This window comes from Brassica napus, chromosome C3 (genome assembly GCF_020379485.1).
Source record: "Brassica napus cultivar Da-Ae chromosome C3, Da-Ae, whole genome shotgun sequence".
NCBI classification, from domain to species: Eukaryota; Viridiplantae; Streptophyta; class Magnoliopsida; order Brassicales; family Brassicaceae; genus Brassica; species Brassica napus.
This window is the reverse complement of record NC_063446.1, coordinates 14,954,556-14,972,508: the sequence shown is the minus strand read 5'-3', so window position 1 is coordinate 14,972,508 and position 17,953 is coordinate 14,954,556. Positions and strand designations below refer to the sequence as shown.

At 31.0% G+C, this 17,953-nt stretch overlaps 4 protein-coding genes across 7 annotated transcripts; 3 read left to right on the top strand and 1 right to left on the bottom strand.

Moving 5' to 3' along the window:
- Positions 1-910: 910 nt before the first annotated feature.
- On the top strand, positions 911-2,391 carry LOC106385920 (endochitinase At2g43610). The gene is made up of 2 exons (XM_013825821.3): positions 911-1,416; positions 1,735-2,391. The coding sequence occupies exons 1-2, from the start codon at positions 966-968 to the stop codon at positions 2,127-2,129; spliced, it is 846 nt and encodes a 281-aa protein (XP_013681275.2). The 5' UTR covers positions 911-965; the 3' UTR covers positions 2,130-2,391.
- A 2,298-nt stretch (positions 2,392-4,689) lies between these two features.
- On the top strand, positions 4,690-10,817 carry LOC106388329 (inactive endochitinase At2g43600). The gene is made up of 2 exons (XM_013828379.3): positions 4,690-5,551; positions 9,601-10,817. The coding sequence occupies exons 1-2, from the start codon at positions 5,107-5,109 to the stop codon at positions 9,999-10,001; spliced, it is 846 nt and encodes a 281-aa protein (XP_013683833.1). The 5' UTR covers positions 4,690-5,106; the 3' UTR covers positions 10,002-10,817.
- LOC106388330 (protein PIGMENT DEFECTIVE 338, chloroplastic-like) lies at positions 5,975-9,424 on the bottom strand. Of its 3 annotated transcripts, XR_007321297.1 has the most exons (4): positions 8,869-9,420; positions 8,430-8,785; positions 7,558-8,298; positions 5,975-7,483 (listed from the first exon to the last, which is right to left on the bottom strand). XR_007321297.1 is itself a non-coding variant. In XM_048752668.1 (2 exons), the coding sequence occupies exons 1-2, from the start codon at positions 8,526-8,528 to the stop codon at positions 8,125-8,127; spliced, it is 273 nt and encodes a 90-aa protein (XP_048608625.1). In that variant the 5' UTR covers positions 8,529-8,785; the 3' UTR covers positions 7,623-8,124. The 3 variants fall into 3 exon arrangements, 1 of the variants encoding a protein (XP_048608625.1); XR_007321298.1 differs by lacking the exon at positions 5,975-7,483 and having other exon boundaries at positions 7,623-8,311; positions 8,869-9,424; XM_048752668.1 differs by lacking the exons at positions 5,975-7,483; positions 8,869-9,420 and having other exon boundaries at positions 7,623-8,298.
- A 232-nt stretch (positions 10,818-11,049) lies between the features above and the next one.
- LOC106385490 (inactive endochitinase At2g43600) lies at positions 11,050-13,765 on the top strand. Of its 2 annotated transcripts, XM_013825403.3 has the most exons (3): positions 11,050-11,548; positions 12,007-12,390; positions 13,523-13,765. In XM_013825403.3, the coding sequence occupies exons 1-3, from the start codon at positions 11,104-11,106 to the stop codon at positions 13,534-13,536; spliced, it is 843 nt and encodes a 280-aa protein (XP_013680857.2). In that variant the 5' UTR covers positions 11,050-11,103; the 3' UTR covers positions 13,537-13,765. The 2 variants fall into 2 exon arrangements, with proteins under 2 accessions (XP_013680857.2, XP_022554880.2); XM_022699159.2 differs by lacking the exon at positions 13,523-13,765 and having other exon boundaries at positions 12,007-12,533.
- Positions 13,766-17,953: the final 4,188 nt, after the last annotated feature.

The window sequence follows — 17,953 nt, the reverse complement described above, 5'->3', positions numbered from 1 at the left end:
AGTTCTCCATTAATAATATAGATATATAATTAGTAATTTTAACATTTTAAATATTAAGGTTTGAGTACCATATATAATTATCAATTAAACAAAAAAAATAATTAATACCTGAATGTATTAGTAATACAAAAATGTAAGAAAACCGAGAACCGAATGAGTACCTAAATATCCAAAATACCATTTATATACATAAAATATTAGTTATATGTAGTATTAAAAATACCAAAAACTCTAAACATACTACTGATACACCGAACTATCCGACAAATCGAAATACTTGAATATTTTTTTTATCTAAAGTATTTAAATTATTCCAAATATTCTAAAGAACCAAATTACCTTAATAGTTTTTATCCAAAATATTAAAGTTTATCCGAATAACCAGATATATATCCAAAAACCTTCCAAAATTTTGTTTTTACCCTGAATTATCCAAAATTGACCGAAAAAATCTGAACCGAATTGTAACCTAATTGGAAACAAAAATTTATTGGATATTAGTCGGTTCTTATAATTGTTACCCGAACCGACCCTGAACCGAAAGAACCGAAGAGGACACTGAACCGAATTATATAGATAACCGAATGGTTCATATATCTCTAGAATAAAAAAACTGAAAATCAAAATAATCAAAACGGAACGGAACCGAACCAAACCCACATGCCTAATACATTCAATACGATAATTATCAAACAACGTTGACCACAAATTCTAAAGCACAATGATTACCTATGGTTTATGAGTATATAATGATTTTACAAGGCAAACACCCGCGCATGATCTAGTTTATCCTTAATCACAACTACAAGAAAAGGAATGGGTCATGACTTGTTTATAAAACATATTTAACCTTGACCAAACATATTCAATATTGTCATATTTACACTATAAATACGTCTCCAGACCCTCTCATTTCTTCATACAAATCACTCTCAGAAACATTCGATCCAAAATTATATCAAAAGATGGCAACACACAATGTTCTACTCAAAAACGCTCTCATGATTTTCCTCTTCACTTTAACCATCATGACAGAAACCGCATTTTCTCAGAACTGCGGTAAAACCGGTTGTAAAGGCAACATGTGCTGCAGCAGATGGGGATATTGTGGTACCACAAACGCTTACTGCGGCACGGGATGTCAGAGTGGACCTTGCAAATCCAAACCTAAACCTACTCCAACACCCAGCGGTAGCGGCGGTCTAAACGCTGGTCCTCGCGGTACCATAGCTAGCGTTGTTACCCCAGCGTTCTTCAACGGCATCATGAGTAAAGTCGGACGTGGTTGCCCAGCCAAAGGGTTCTACACTCGCCAGGCGTTCATCGTGGCCGCTCAATCGTTTGCAGCCTACAAAGGAACCGTTGCCAAGCGTGAGATTGCAGCCATGTTGGCTCAGTTCTCTCACGAATCTGGAAGTAAGCTCACCGTTTATCATTTTTCCATCAGAAAATATCGTAAAGTAATTAATCTATAGTTACCTTTCATGGTGATTTTCTTATAATATGTAGTCAGCTATAGAAAGTTTAACGCAAATATATGTAAAACCGTTTGTATTAGGGTTTAATTTCGAGAGTTGAAGAAATTTTTAGAGACCGGAATCTTCCTCATAAAATATAAGGATTTTATAGCTTTATTGCAAAAATATTCGATTATATTTTTATTTTATTTTATAGATATTTTTTAATTAGCTGGATCCATTTTATTATTAAGTTTACGTCTTTGGTGATGTAAAGGTTTCTGCTACAAAGAAGAAATAGCTAGGGGAAGGTACTGCTCACCGAGCACAACGTACCCATGTCAACCGGGCAAGAATTACTACGGTCGTGGTCCAATCCAAATCACATGGAACTACAACTACGGTGCAGCCGGGAAGTTTCTTGGACTTCCTCTCTTGAAGGATCCAGATATGGTGGCTCGTAGCCCAACCGTGGCTTTCAAATGTGCCATGTGGTTTTGGAACAAAAATGTGCGTCCGGTTTTGAGCCGAGGATTTGGAGCCACCACGAGGAGGATCAATGGCGGTGAATGTGACGGTGGACGTCCAGCCGCAGTGCAGAGTAGGGTTAACCATTACTTGGATTTCTGCAAGAAGCTTGGGGTCACTCCTGGAACCAACCTCAAATGTTGAAGACACTACTAGTCAATGTGGGGTTTCAAGTATTGAAGTATGTGTGGGTTAAAGTGTCGAATAATAATCAGAAGTCATATACTATGTTGTGTGTCTTACGGTATGTAATGTTGTGTTGTGTTGTGTTGTACCCGCTGTCATATATTAACCCAAAATATAAGAAAAATATATTATTTCCTTAAATAAAAACTACAGAATTATCTAATATGATTAACATATATATGACAATTAATGACTATAAATAATAAAGATTTGATAACAATTTTTGCATCCTTCTAAATTTTTGTTTAATTTTATATTATTAAAAAATAATAAACATTGACATTAACCATATAACAAAAAGTTAGATTTTTTTCTCATATGTTATATTTTCAATTTTCTAAAATGACTTTAAATTACAAAAATGAGGAAACCTTATATGTTATATTTTAAATTCTTAAAATGACTTTATATTACAAAAATGAGTAAACCTTATAAGTTATACTTTTCTTATATGTTAGATTTTTCCTTATATGTTATATTTTGAATTTTTTAAAACGGCTTTAGATTACAAAAATGTTAGTTTTCCTTAAGAATACGACTAAAAACATTAAAATGACATGTATCAATTCGATGGTTGATCTGAAATCTTTCAAAACCATATAGAAGATAAATGTCAAAATAATTCAACTGTGGAAACAATACTGTTGAATTTTTTAAAGAATGTGTTCGTTGGAAAAAATAAAGTTTTTGTGTCATAATTTGTTTAATGTCCAATCCGATCAACCCATGATATATTAATTATAGTTTAGTTCCATAGTTTTTAATAAAAATTGATCCGGTCATCGGAAAGAAATTATATAATAACAAAAAAAACATTATATATGTACAAATAAATTGATCAAATATATACAAAAAAATTATCGATAATATATATATATAAATAGGTCTCCAAATCCTAGTGTTATTTGGAGGCCTCCAAATGTGATACATATTAAAGATAACTTAGTTTTGGGGTAGTAGAATTATGCTGGTATTTCCGAAACTAAAAGCGCACATTACTTTTCCCACATCACCTGCCAGAAAACTAGCAACCGATTGAAAGTCTTCGGGTGGGCGTTCGGATCAAGTATTTCGGATTTTCGGATATTTCGGTATAGGGATAGAGAACCCGTTCGGGTATTTATGTACTTCGGATCGGGTTCGGATATTTTTAGTTCGGGTTCTGTTATTTTGAATCGGATTCGGATATTTAGATTTTTTTTTAAAAAAAAATTATTTTTTTCATTGTTTAAGTTTCTTGTATTTAAAAATATAGATTTCACTTAACTGATTTTTTTATTTTTTATAGATTGGATGATTAATAGGTTTGGAGATAATATTTCAAAAACAAATAGATATGAATTTGGGTATTGTTTTTATTAGGGGTGGGCGTTCGGATACCCGTTCAGGTTCGGGTCGGGTATTTCAGATTTTTGGGTATTTCGGTATAGGAATAGAGAATCCGTTCGGGTATTTCTGTACTTCGGGTCGGTTTGGGTATTTTTAGTTCGGGTTCAGTTATTTTGAAACGGGTTCAGATATTTAGATTTTAAAAGAAAAAAAGTATTTTTTTCATTTTTTAAGTTTCTTGTATTTAAAAATATAGATTTCACTTAACTGATTTTTTTTATTTTTTATAGATTGGATGATTAATAAGTTTGGAGATAATATTTCAAAAATAAATAGATATTAATTTGGGTATTGTTTTTAAACTTTGAATGTAACTTTTGTTAATACACGAAAAAAAAAGTTTGACATGCATTTTAAATGAATATCAAATCATTTTATCCATAATTATATATATATAGTTTGATCTCAAAGCATGTGTAGCATCAATATAAATATTTTTTAAAAAATAAGAGATGTAAATTAGAAATATAAGGGTAAGTATATATATGTTTGGTTATCTTCGGATATCCATTCGGGTTCGGATATTACCAGTTCGGGTTCGGATATCCAATCTCTCATAACTTAATACCCGTTCGGGTATTTTACTACTTCGGTTCGGATTTCGGTTCGGGTTTTTCGGGTCGGGTACGGGTGCGGCTTCGGGTATCAGGTAAAGTGCCCACCCTTAGTTTTTAAACTTTGAATGTAACTTTTGTTAATACACGAAACAAAAAGTTTGACATCCATTTTAAATGAATATCAAATCATTTTCTCCATAATTATATATATATATATATATATATATATATATATATATTTTGATCTTAAAGTATGCGTAGAATCAATATAAATATTTAAAAAAAAATAAGAGATGTAAATTAGAAATATAAGGGTAAGTATATATATATTCGGTTATCTTCGGATATCCATTCGGGTTCGGATATTATCCGTTTGGGTTCGGATATCCAATATCTCCTAACTTAATATCCGTTCGGGTATTTTGCTACTTCGGTTCGGATTTTGGTTCGGGTGCGGCTTTGGGTATCAGGTAAAGTGTCCACCCTAGTCTTCCTGTTGGCTGATCTTAATCTATCAAGTTTCTTATGACCGCCTTTCATTTTTAATGATTTTTCTATATTTTACATCTTTAGATAATCTGTTCCCTTTTTTACTCCAGTCACATGAAAGCAAATATTGATCGGCCACTGATATATAAGAAGGCAACATGTTAATGTCACGTGAACATTAATTCGAGTTTCAACTTCTCAAGATTTTAGGGTCAATAGTTGACATCTGAATATTTTAGTGCTCAGCTCATCTAGTGAGTATTGATATGTCTAGTATCAACCAATGGCTAACAAAAGCTTAATATTTAATATAAAAACAATTTAAAGAAAAATGGTTATACTTTTCTATTAGTAGTAAAGAATATCATATTATAGTCAACCAACTGGATTTGGATTACAAGTCAACCACTTTTGAACTACAAATACGTCCACAAAGGCTCCTCGTTTCTTCTTCACACAAATCTCTATTTCTAAAGTTAAGTTAACTCTAAAACGTTAAAATGGCAATCCAAAACGCGATTCTAAAACACGCTCTTATTCATTTCCTCTTTATTTTAGCAATTTTGGCCGAGAATGCGTTCACACAAAATTGCATGGATACTAGTTGTCCTGGCCTAAAGCAATGTTGCAGCAGATGGGGTTCCCGTGGCACCGGAGAAGATTACTGCGGATTTTTTTGTTTCAGTGGACCTTGCAATATCAAAGGTAAATATTACGGCTATGACTATAACGTGGAAGCAGGACCGGGTGGTAAAATAGAGAGTATCATCACACCAGCGTTGTTCGACAGCATCATGAGCAAAGTTGAAAGCAACTGCTCTGCAAAAGGATTCTACAATTATAAAGCTTTCATTACCGCTTTCAAATCATTTGGAGCTTACAAAGGAAAAGTGGCTAAACGCGAGATCGCCGCCATATTTGCTCATTTCTCATATGGATCTAAAGGTAAGTTTATTAAAACACTAGGGTCTGACGGGCGGGTAAACAAATAGAAAAAAATATATTTTAAATTTTGATAAAAATTTTAGTTTATTTTTAATCATAATTTTCACTATTTTTATTATCTATTTTACTATTTATTTTCTTTTAGAAATTATATATTTGTTACTCTATTAAAACAAATATATCTATTTTACTGTGTTCACAATATTTATTTTTCTTGTATTTAATAGATTTTTAATATATTTCTTCTTAAATTTTATAATTCTAACAATTAGAATAAGAAAAGCCATTTATTACCTTTTTCTTTAAAAAATAAGCAAGTAGCATAAAATATGATATGAATAGTTGCTATCTAAGATTTATAAATAACATATTAGATTATATATTTATGAATTATTATATTTGAGAAAAAGTATATCTATGTTGTTTTTATGTCTCTTAAAACTCACATCAACAAAAATTTGAAATAAAAAGAATTATGTAATTGTTTTCCTTTTTTTACCACTAAAATCTAGGTTAACTAATAAAATAATAGAAAACCATAACTATTTGATGTATAGTTAGCTATGAAGATTATTATGGAGCATTTGATGTACAATAGTATGATAGTTCAAATGTTAAAAACTTACAGTAATGTGTCATGTTTCTTTTTTCTCGTTAGTTGAGGTGGCAGCATAAAATATCTAAACTTATAATAGTACTTATTTTATTATTAATAATGATGTAATTGAGAAATGGATCTGGTTTGAAAGAGTACCAAAGTTCTTTTATTAGACTGTCCAAAGAAACCAAAATTTTCTTAGCTAGATTGTTGCATAGAAAACAGTTTTGAAAGATTGTTTTGATCAAATTGCAACATAATTGTTTAACAAAAAATTGCAACATAATTAAGAAAAATGAAATTGCTAAACATGGTTTTTGATTGAAACTGATTGTTTAAACGGTTTATTTTCTAAGTAAATCAAACTATTTTATAATAAAGAATGAATCATGTAAAAAAATGGTAGAACGATAAATATATTTTTGGTCTCTAAACCAGTTCATGAGAAGACATTACAGATAAAATAAGACGCATAGCAAATAAAACCAAAGAACAAATTTTCTTTAAAAAAAAACACCACCCAAACTCTCCTTTAAATCTTTTAAACCGGGCCATCAATATGTAAATTGGGAAGCTTTTCTCTGGATAAAAAAATTCCTAGCTGCTACTTACATCCCCACTGGCCTCTCACCTTGAAGATATTCAGAAAGTTTATTTCTTCCATCTATCAGTGGACGGCAAAATAAGAAACCATGTTATTGTTTAGTACAATCTCAATCACGATCATTAAAAATTATTTTATTGATTAACTATTTTTGCATTATCTTATATTCCTTTGACACTCATATCTGTCAGTTTAGATGTAAAAAACAAAATTCTGATTCTTCCTGAAAATCAAAGTATCATTCACGTATGCTTTGAAAGTTTATTCTGCGCATATATCCGCCCCGAAATGTAGAAAACGATGTTGTCACATCTAAAGCCTCATGTTGAAGAATAAAAATCTATAGTACTAAGAGTGAAAATCATGAAAAGGGGTCCAAGTGAAATCCTTTATTCTTTTGTACTTCTCTACTGCTATCACACACAATCATCAACTTCCCTCATTTCCATCTGTCTTTCCGTCATCATTTAGCATCCAATTTTTTTATGATTTGTCTTGTCATAGATTACTACTACCTAGATTTTAACACATCCTTGCAACATCTCGCTATGTCCGGCTTGTATATCGAGTTCGTCAACTTTGAAACAATTCCTTGTTATCTCTGAAACTCTTAAAGCTTTATCATGCTTCCATCATAGAAACAGTGAAACCAAAAAGCTTACTGCAAGTCAGCAGAAAAAAAGAAAGTCTTCCTTTACTTTTTCTTCAACAATATAGAACCTCTCAAGCCCTGAGATTAAACAAAAACCTAACTATTAAATCCACTAAAATGGCATGAACTCTAAAAAAACATGTGAAGCCTACTTCAATTCTGATGAGAGATATCCCACTCAGTTATCTCAACGTCAGTATCATTAAGCTGCTTGATCTGCCACATAACAACCTACTTTTTATTAGAATCTTCTTGATACATCAACCAATAACAGTTTTTGAAATCAAGGAACAAAAAGAGACATGCCTATTCTCCTAAAGTAACGTCTAGAAGAAAGCAAAGGCCTTCCACTCAACGTCCTCCCTAAAACATCTGCAAAGATCATTGTCCTATTTCCACCATACGCATGCCTTGCCTTGCAAACTACACAACTTAAAAACCATATTCATCATCATCCCTAACAATCCCCATTTTACCATGAACCAAGAATTCTTCAGCATCATAATTTAAATCACAGAGCAAGTAATCAAATTCTTTGTAGTACAATGGAACTTTCTCATTCGTCATCATGGTCCCCAACATATCTGCAACTATACTCACATCGAGTTTGTTCCCGTTACCAGAAACCACAGGTCCACAACACCAACCACAAATTCACCTGGTTTGGGATCGTAATACTCGGCGAGTCTCTCCGTCTCCTGGGAAACCTCCGATTCATTTCAATCTTCATGCTTTAAGAATTTCAGAAAGGGCTCATGCAGGACCTGACCATAGCCTGCTTTCCGACACTGATTCTCGTCCTCCTCTGGTGTCAATACATGATTAGGCTTGTTCAATAGCTGAAGCTCTTTCTCCGCCACAATTCCTCCGCTTTGTACATCGGCAACGACATCCTGTGAGCAAAATCTCCAAACAGCAAAATCATTAGATTATTAAGAAGCAACAGAGTTACATCTTATTAGTGAAAATTATTTTAGTTGGGATTTCATGTGATCACAAAAAAAAAAAAAAATCATTTTCATACTTGGTATACAAAAGGCTGATAACTTCGGCTGATATCAAACTTCCTCTCTCTTATCCCATTGCAATAACACAGTATCATCATCCTCATCGTCACTGTCATCTTCTCCCTCAGCTAATATCACATCAGGCCTCACACACACTCTCCCCAACAAATTCCCTATGGCTTCCACATCCCCACCGTCTTCGCCGTTATCGTCCACATCTTAATTTCCGTATCTGAAATCCTTTCGATTGCAGTTTTTCCGCAACTTATTCTCTCCCTCGCTTTATTCCTGGAGCAATCGCCAGCCCGGACAGAAGACGGAGGCCACTTGTGGATCCAAGGAGGGGATGCGTTTAGGGTTCCGGTGAAGAAGACTTTCGATTTAGCCATAACAACGCGAATCAGTATATTGCAAGAGATAGGAAGAGAAGATGAGTTCGGAATGAGAAATACTCACATATTTATACAGATGACACACTGCCTCGAAGATATGAACGACACATTGAAGACTTCATAGTGGGCGATGGAGTTAATAGGATTAATCACGAAATCACAGCTCAGGCCGTTTCCGACAGAGAAAGGAAGCACAGACATCACGCGGCGCCATCGCAAGAAGAGAAGAGACGATTTGCGATTCTTCAATCGAGCGGAATTAAGGTTAGAGGGCGAATCCCATCTATCCAGGCTGAACAGAACGACATACCAGAGCCCAACATGCCATAAACGTTGAAAGCCCATCAAAACTCGCGTTTCATTTAAACGATGAGTTTCGTTACTAAGTGACACATGTCAGTCTGAGAGAGCTTGATTTATCTAGCCGGCGGCTGAGTTGGAGACATGAGGAGTGAGAGAAGTATCTTATAATAATAGATATGTGTATTTATTTAAATTTTCTCTTGAATTTACGTTTGCATTCCAAACCTTTGAAATTAGTTTTCGTGTGCTGACATGCAACATTCACGTTTGCGTTTAAAAGTAATGTAATCAGGGTCGATCCTAAGGACATATAAAATATGTGTCTTGTTTCACAAATTATACAGAACTATTCTACATAGATCGTATAATCAACATTCATTTTAAATGTTTCAGCCCCATAAATTTCAGAATCGGCCTTTGCAATAATCATCACATCTATACTACAATTTTTTGTTAATTTGGATGCCTCTAACTAATTTTATGTTATGTAAAGGCTTTTGTTACAAAGAAGAAATATCTCCCGAGAAGTACTGTTCAAAGAGCAAGAAATACCCTTGTGAACCAGGGAAATACTACTATGGTCGCGGTTTGCTCCAATCAATCACGTGGAACGAGTATTATGGTGCGGCTTGCAAGCACTTAGGGCTACCTCTACTGAAGGATCCAGATCTGGTGGCTCGTAGCCCAGAAGTGGCTTTCAAATTCGCCATGTGGTTTTGGAATAGGAACGTGCGTCCGGCTTTGTACTTAGGATTTGGTGAAATCACAAAGAGGGTCGATGGCCGAGAATGCAGTAACTGGCGTCGCGACGGTCCGAATAGCAAGGTCAAACAATACATAGAGTTCTGCAAGATGCTTGGGGTCACTCCTGATCAAGGTCTCGATTGTTTTTAGTCACTAATATGCTATCACTACCATTTAAAAAAAAAATATATATATATAGTTGACAAAAAAGCAAAAAATAATATATATATATATATATATACTACTTGTAATAATTCGAACCTATCTACCTCAAGGAATCTATGAATTTTATAAACAATCAAAATGACAAACTTTAATAAATGTTTCTTTTTTCATTTAGAATACAAGAAATCAGTTCAGTTAAGAAATATATAGTAAAGCTCTTTTCAGTTCGTAAAAAGTTGTTATGTAGAGAAAAAAATCTTGATAATATTATAAAATAATGACTAAAACGAAATATTAAGGTACTATAAAATTGTATCCAAGGCGAAGATTTATTGTTTAGTGGTAAATGGTGTTTATGTTCTCGATAAGTTACCACATGGGTTCATCAAATTTGGTATAATGGTAATGACTGAATAATAATAGAAAAAGAAGAAGCCTGCGACATGGGGAGAACATGAAGGATGAAAAGCAAGAAAATGAGTAAAAGAAGGTGATTCAAAAACCTTTATTTATGATATCCCAGTCACCCACCAAGTCACCAACCCACATCCAATATATAGTAATCATTCAAGCACAGAATGAGGTTGAAAGAGAGACTTTAAGTTTTAGTTCGAAATTTTACCCCAAAATGGGTTGAGAGATCCGGTTACTAAAATATTTGCTTTAATAATCAAGCTGAATCAATCACACTAAACTTTCTTGCTAGTTTTTAATCTAGATGCCGAGATGTAGTTTATGTTTTTACTGATGTTTTATTTAATTAATCTTTATAGATGATGGCGACATCCAGCTCTTCATAATTATATTGTCAGATACTACATCTAGCTAGTGAGCATTATTGATATCTCCACTACTGGCGAACAAAAGCTTACTGTATTTTGTTGTTGGTGTAAGTTATTGTTATATTAGTTACAAAGAAAGAATTTTGAACTGAATTAAATTAAAAGGACTTCATTAATCGTAAAGAAATAATTAATTAATTTTACACGTAGCTGACTAGGTTTGCATTACATATACGTTCACAAACCAACCAGTTTTCTTCACATGGCTGATTTTACAACTAACTCCATCAAACGGAAAAAAAAATATGTCGAACCGAAACGCGACTGTTGAAAACGCTCTCCTGTCTTTCTTCCTCGCGTTTGCAGTCATGGCCAAAACTGTGTTCTCGCAGGATTGCCAAAGCACTGGGTGTCCAGGCCTCAAAGAGTGTTGCAGCTCGTGGGGTTCCTGTGGAATCAAAGATGACCAGTGTGGCTTTTGGTGCTTCAGTGGCCTTTGCAATCTCAAAAACAAATCATATGGATTCGACTACAACGTCAGCGCCGGTCCACGCGGTCCAATAGAGAGCATTGTCACACCATCGTTGTTCAAACGCATCATGAGCAAAGTAGGAAACAACTGCCCGGCAAAAGGGTTCTACACTCACCAGGCTTTTATCTCGGCGGTTAAATCGTTCCAAGCCTATAAAGGAACGGTGGCTAAGCGCGAGATAGCAGCCATATTGACTCATTTTGCCCACGGATCTAAAGGTAAGTCCACTATACTAGCCAAGGACACAACTGTTTTCATGAGATCCCCCTTTATCCATGGCCACCGTAAGATTTTCAAACTATGGCTGCGTTTACAGGATCTTGAACAATAACACATTTTTGTTGTGAACATACACAAATTAAACAAGAAGAAAGCAAAACACTCTAAAGAGAAATACGATTTGAGACAAATATTCGTTTATGGTTTATATATATATTGATTATATGAACAAATTTTTTACAATCTCTTAGATTCAATATTTTTATTACTTTAAAACACGATGTTTATTTATTTTTTATGAAAACCTTTCATTTTTATCTACAAAACAGCTTTTTTAATCCTTAAAGATATTGTACAAACGAATGTGATTTTTTACTGTGCACCAAAATTCAACTCACTCTGAAAGCAGCAATTTATGCGAGGGCCTACTAATAAGATGTATTGTGTTAAATTCAAGGCTTTTGTTACAAAGAAGATAAAGCGAGAGGGAGGTACTGTTCTCCGAGCAAGAAGTATCCTTGTGAACCGGGAAAGCAATACTATGGTCGTGGTCCGCTTCAGTCAATCAGATGGAACGAGTACTATGGTGCAGCCGGCATATTCCTTAGGTTGCCTATGTTGAAAGATCCGGATATGGTGGCTCATAGCCCGGAAGTGGCTTTCAAATTGGCATTGTGGTTCTGGACCACAAATGTGCGTCCAGCTTTGTACTTAGGATTTGGAGAAACCTCGAAAAGAGTGGACGGTCGACTATGCGATAACTTACATCCTGACGATACTAAGAACTTGGTTAAGCAATACGTGGACTTGTGCAAGATCCTTGGGGTTACTCCTGATGAAGGTCTGTCTTGTTAAAACAACATCAAATAATGTAACATTAATTTGAATTAATTATAATTTATTATTGAGGATGTTAAAGTTTAAACGTCTTGCAAATTAATCAAGTAACTAGATCACGACCCGCCCAGCGGGTTTTTGTTTTCATTTATTTTTATATAAATATTTTGTTTTCAATTCTAAATTGGGATATATTATAATATATATGTATCTATCAATTTTTAACACATAATAACATAATTTTACTGTATATTTTTTTCATTGAATAGATTGTTTCAAACTTTCACATGTATTTGTATCTTCTTCTATATATATATTTTTGAATTATTATTTTATTATTAAAATCATAACTATATATATAAAGATTATTAAATATTGTTTTATTGTCATATTCAAAAATATTGTAACATTTCACAAATTTAGAAAGTTTTTAAAAAATTAAACTTTTCGCTTCATAGATTAATATTATCAAGTAAATAATTAAACATTTAGCATTTGTTTAATTTTTAAAATAAACTATATAGTTTAAAATTTATTTTCATTGGTTTAAGGTAGTAAGGATTAATCATTGTTAGATAATATGATTTTTGTTATTTAAAAAAAAAATCTTTATAATTTTAAAAGTTAACATCGACAAATATTTAAATATTTAGCATATAGAGGTATAGTATTACAACGTTAAATTCTATCTATTTAATTTATACTATCTATAAATCCAATGGATCATCTATTGTTTAAATCCAATTATTGATAGCCCAATAAAAATTATGGTAAGCCCAAAATTTAAATGATAAGATTAGATATTAAATATAACATGACTTTCTAGGAATAAATCTATTAAGTTCATTTTTTTAAAAATCACACATGAATCAAGGTTGTGACTTCTGTTTTAATATATAAAAAGCTTGGTGGCACACAGATTTCTGTATTGGCAATCAGGTCCCTGACTGGTAGATAAATTTTCTATCTCAAACAGTTTTTTTAAGAATATTTTTCTATCTCAATAATATATAAAAATTAGAATCGTCATTAATATGTAGTTTAAGAGGTTACTGAAAAAGATAACTATATGTAATATAGTTTTGCTAATCGTACACCGATGTAATTGTTTTCCATCTACGTTATAACCTTAGCAGCTAGCACTCACTGAAGCATATAATGGGAGAGTCAGCCTCATTTGACGATTCGAGAGAGATATTTTCGTATTTTCATGAGATTGTATGACTATATGAATTTGAAATAGTTGTTTTTGGATCCCAATATATGAGATATATTTTAAGTGCACATTATATTTCTAGATGATCTGTCAGCAACTAGCAAAGAGGCGAAATTTTCTGTCAACGAATCTGGTACTTGTACATTTCCTTGTATTGAACATGATTCATTTTACGGAAATCAAATAAGTATTTTTTATATCTGGTCTTCATTAGAAAATATAATAAGATAATAATATTTTATAACTGGAAAACTCAAAATGAATTCCTCAGTGGATATTTTCTAAATCTTAACATTTTCAGAAGCGGTTGTCACTAGTTAATATAATTTTAACTGGTGTTTTATCGGTTTGTAATTGATAACACTTATGATTGATCGACGGTAGTATATGTGTTGGTTGTCGTTGTGGTTGAATGTTAATCCATTCAAAGTGATTGCTACATAAGTTTTTGTTTTGAACAACATGCTACATAGTTATGTCATGTATTCATGTTTTATTATATGGACTATGTTTTATTCTATTTATTTATAATCTAACTTTTTAGTGTGCTTGTGTATATTAAATAAAGCTTCCTCAAATCTTTGTAGTTTTTTTTATAATATTAAGATAGTTCGATATATAAAAATTTACATGACCGTATTTATTTATTAAATATTAGAAGTTTATAAATTAGTTATCATTTATTTTTAAAAATTAATTTTTTGGAATGCAATTAAAGTTTGATCTATACATAATTGGTTATATTAAATATAAATATATGATGTATCAATAAAACCTGCGAGATATGTTATCTTTTCGTTTGGAAATATTTTTATTGTTGGGATAAGAAAAAAATGAATTCTATAATTGGAAAATTAAAATGATCCTCACTGGAGATGCTCCTAACCTTAAAATTTTCAGAGGCGGTTGCGACTAGTTAATATAATTTTAACTTGGTGATTTTCAGTCTGTAATGAATAAAAATTATGATTTATCGACTGTTTTTTATTGTTTGTATATGTGTTAGTTTTCCATATTACGGTTGAATGTTACTCATTCAACGTGGTATGCCATAAATTTGTCATTTATTCATGAATACAAATCTAACTATTTTGTATATTAAATAAAGCTTGTTCAAATTTGAACAAAATTGTTAAGATTGAAATCTTTGTAGGTTTTTGTTATAGTATTGAGATAGTTTGATAAATTTACATGACCATCTACTCTATTAAAATAGAGTCATTAAAAAAATCTACCATAGAAAAGTTTATGCTGAACCAGTCTATTATAAACAACTACCATGTATCCAATATAAAGATTACTAACAATAGATCAAACTAATAATATCTATTCCATTAATAATCTCTTTAATATTCTGAATTTTGAAAATGTTTAGTGTTTGAAATATGGAAAATTTTTATGTTTACCACTTTCATGGTACCACTTTTCACATTTATCGCTACCAAAGAGACATTTTCAAAAATATCTTCTTCATTAAATATCAAAAGACTCTTATACCCTTGTTATCGATATATATAATAAATTATTATTTAAATAAATAAAAATAAATATTTTTTTTTTATTTTCGAATTATACTTTTTCAAATTCGAACTTTTCTATAATTTGTTTTTTTGAATTTTTTTCGAACTTTTCTTTTTTTCAAAATTTATTTTTGAAAATCGAAAATTATGTTTGAAACTATTTTATAAAAAAAGTTTTCTATTTTTTAAGTATTTATTTATATATTTATTAGAATCCTAAATTTCACATTCCAAAAACCCCACCCCACCCCCTCAACTCTAAACCACAAGTCTAGATTAGTTAACCTTAGGGTATAAGTGTCTTTTACCCTTCATTAAAATTGAGAGTAAAAGTGATTAGTGTAAACATGAAAATGGTACTATAAATGTGGTATTTGTGGCAATTTCCCTTGAAATATTTCTAAGAATCTTTCTACCAACAAGATTTCCCAAAATAATATTTTACAAAAATATTTATTACAAACGTATGATATATATTATTTTGTTAATTATATTATATTTAATGAACAACAATAGGATACAATCTAAAAGGGTTGAAAACCTGTCCCTTTTGGATTCAAAATATGAAGAATCCAATTTAACAAATTAGAAACAATCCCCATGTTAACAATTAGGCATGCGGGTTTGGGTACTTCGGGCAATTCGGTTCGGGTAGTTTGGTCTGACTAAAATCTCACCAAATTGAACCGTAAAAAAGTTTAGTTTGGTTCGGTTTGGTATCCGGTAGTGTGGTTTTTAAAATTTATATTGAAACTAACTTAAGTTTTGGTTTCGTTTATATTTCGATTAAAATTTTAGGTAAATCCGGTTAAATACGGGTAATTTTGGTTCAAAAGTTTGGTTACTTTGGTTAGTTTGGTTTAAGAAATTGGTTAATTTGGTTAGTTCGGTTCAAAATTTTTGGTAATTTTGGTTATAAATTTTGGTTATTCGGTTAGTTTTGTTAAATTTGGTTAACAATTTTTTTTTGAAAAACCGAATAACTTAAATTACCATACCAAACCAAAAACCAAAGTTTTGTTATAAACCTGCCGAATCGAACCAAATTTCTCACCGAACTAACCAAAATTTTGGTTTGGTTTGGTTTGACGTATTTGGTTAAAAATCTCAGCCCTACTAACAATGTTACAAATTTCTAAAATAAAATCTTATTAATTTTGTTTAAATCGTTTTTCAATATGTATTAATATGTAATAACAATTAATAACAAAGTGAATCATATAAAACATAAACTATTATATGTTAATAATGTCGAACTAGACATTGTATATGTTTGGAGAGTTATATAATACTCCCCCCGTTTCAAAAAGATAGATTTTTTAGAAAAAAAAAATTGTTTCACAAAGATAGATATTTTTTGTTTTCTATGAAAAAATTGTAAACTTCAAGAAAATTAATTGATTTTATTGAATTACTATTGATTAAAAGATATTGAAAATTGAAAATTGCAGAAAACAGTACATTTATTATAGTGATTTAATGTGTTTTCTTAATATGTGTGAAAACGTTAGAAAGTCTATCTTTTTGAAACGGAGGGAGTATATAACACCAGAATGTATATCATATATTTAAAATAGTTACTATAATATCAAAGTTATACGCTTATAAAATAAAATAATACTCGCACGAATGTGGGGGTTAAATTCTAGTATTTATAAAATATTAGAATATTTGTAATTGTCATCGATTTTTAGAAATAGTTATTTTTTTGGGATGCCGTTCAGGTTTGATCTATGCATAATTGATTATATGAAATAAATGTCTCAATTAAATTAGAAGGTTGTTATATGATATCTTTTGTTTGGGAATATATTTATTGTTGGGATATAATTAAGTTAGTAAGAAAACATATTTATAATTTTTTTAAAGACAGTTTAGCGTAAAAATTATAAATGAAATGTTGTAACTTTTATTTTAATAGATAATATATTATTAGAAAAATTGTTAGATACCACAAGTTAAGTATCATTTTTCAAAAATATCACTAATCAAAAAATACACTAACATTTGGGTTTATTCTCTAGTGATTATTGTTTAAGATTTGTATTAAGAGGTTGGGGTTGAGTTTATAAATGTTCTATAAATATTTTAAAAAATTAGCTTAGTGTTATTTTATTACAAATTTAGGATATTTATGAAAATAGTCATTCATTAATGATAAATTTGAAAAGTGATATTAAACTTACCATAGAATTGAAATTTCCCGGTATTACTAACAAGATTCTTTTAAGAAAATGTCATTAACAATGCCTGCTAGGCCATGCCTTTTGGACTTAGTGTGGTTGTTGACCCAAAAAAAAGTTATAGAGATCGTTCTACACCGCAACCCATTATGATTTGTTTGTCTGGTTTTATCGGTAAGGTATTGACTATTGAGATCTTAAAATGCAGCTGTAACATTAGGATATTGTATTCAGCTGAGAGTTTTGAGTTGATTTTATTAAAATGATAATTCACTATATTCAAATATAAATTTTTTAAAAACTCATTTAAAATTCATTGTTATTGAAACTGTTTTTGTAAAAATTGTTATTGAACTTTACATTTTATAAAGTATTGTGAAATTCACTGTTATTCAAATATTAATGTCAAAAACTTATGTAAAATTTGTTGTTATTGAACTTTATATTTCATAACGTATAGTAAAATCCACTGCTATTCGAAATATATTAAGTTGTGATATTTAAAGTTTTCAACTAATTTTCTAATGTTTTGTTGGAATTTATTAGCTAAAAAACCTAAAATCCAAATATCATGGTTTTAGATCAAATTTTAGAATGGTTTAACAAAAACTATTTTGAACACTCTAGCTTGTATAAAATCATCTAAGA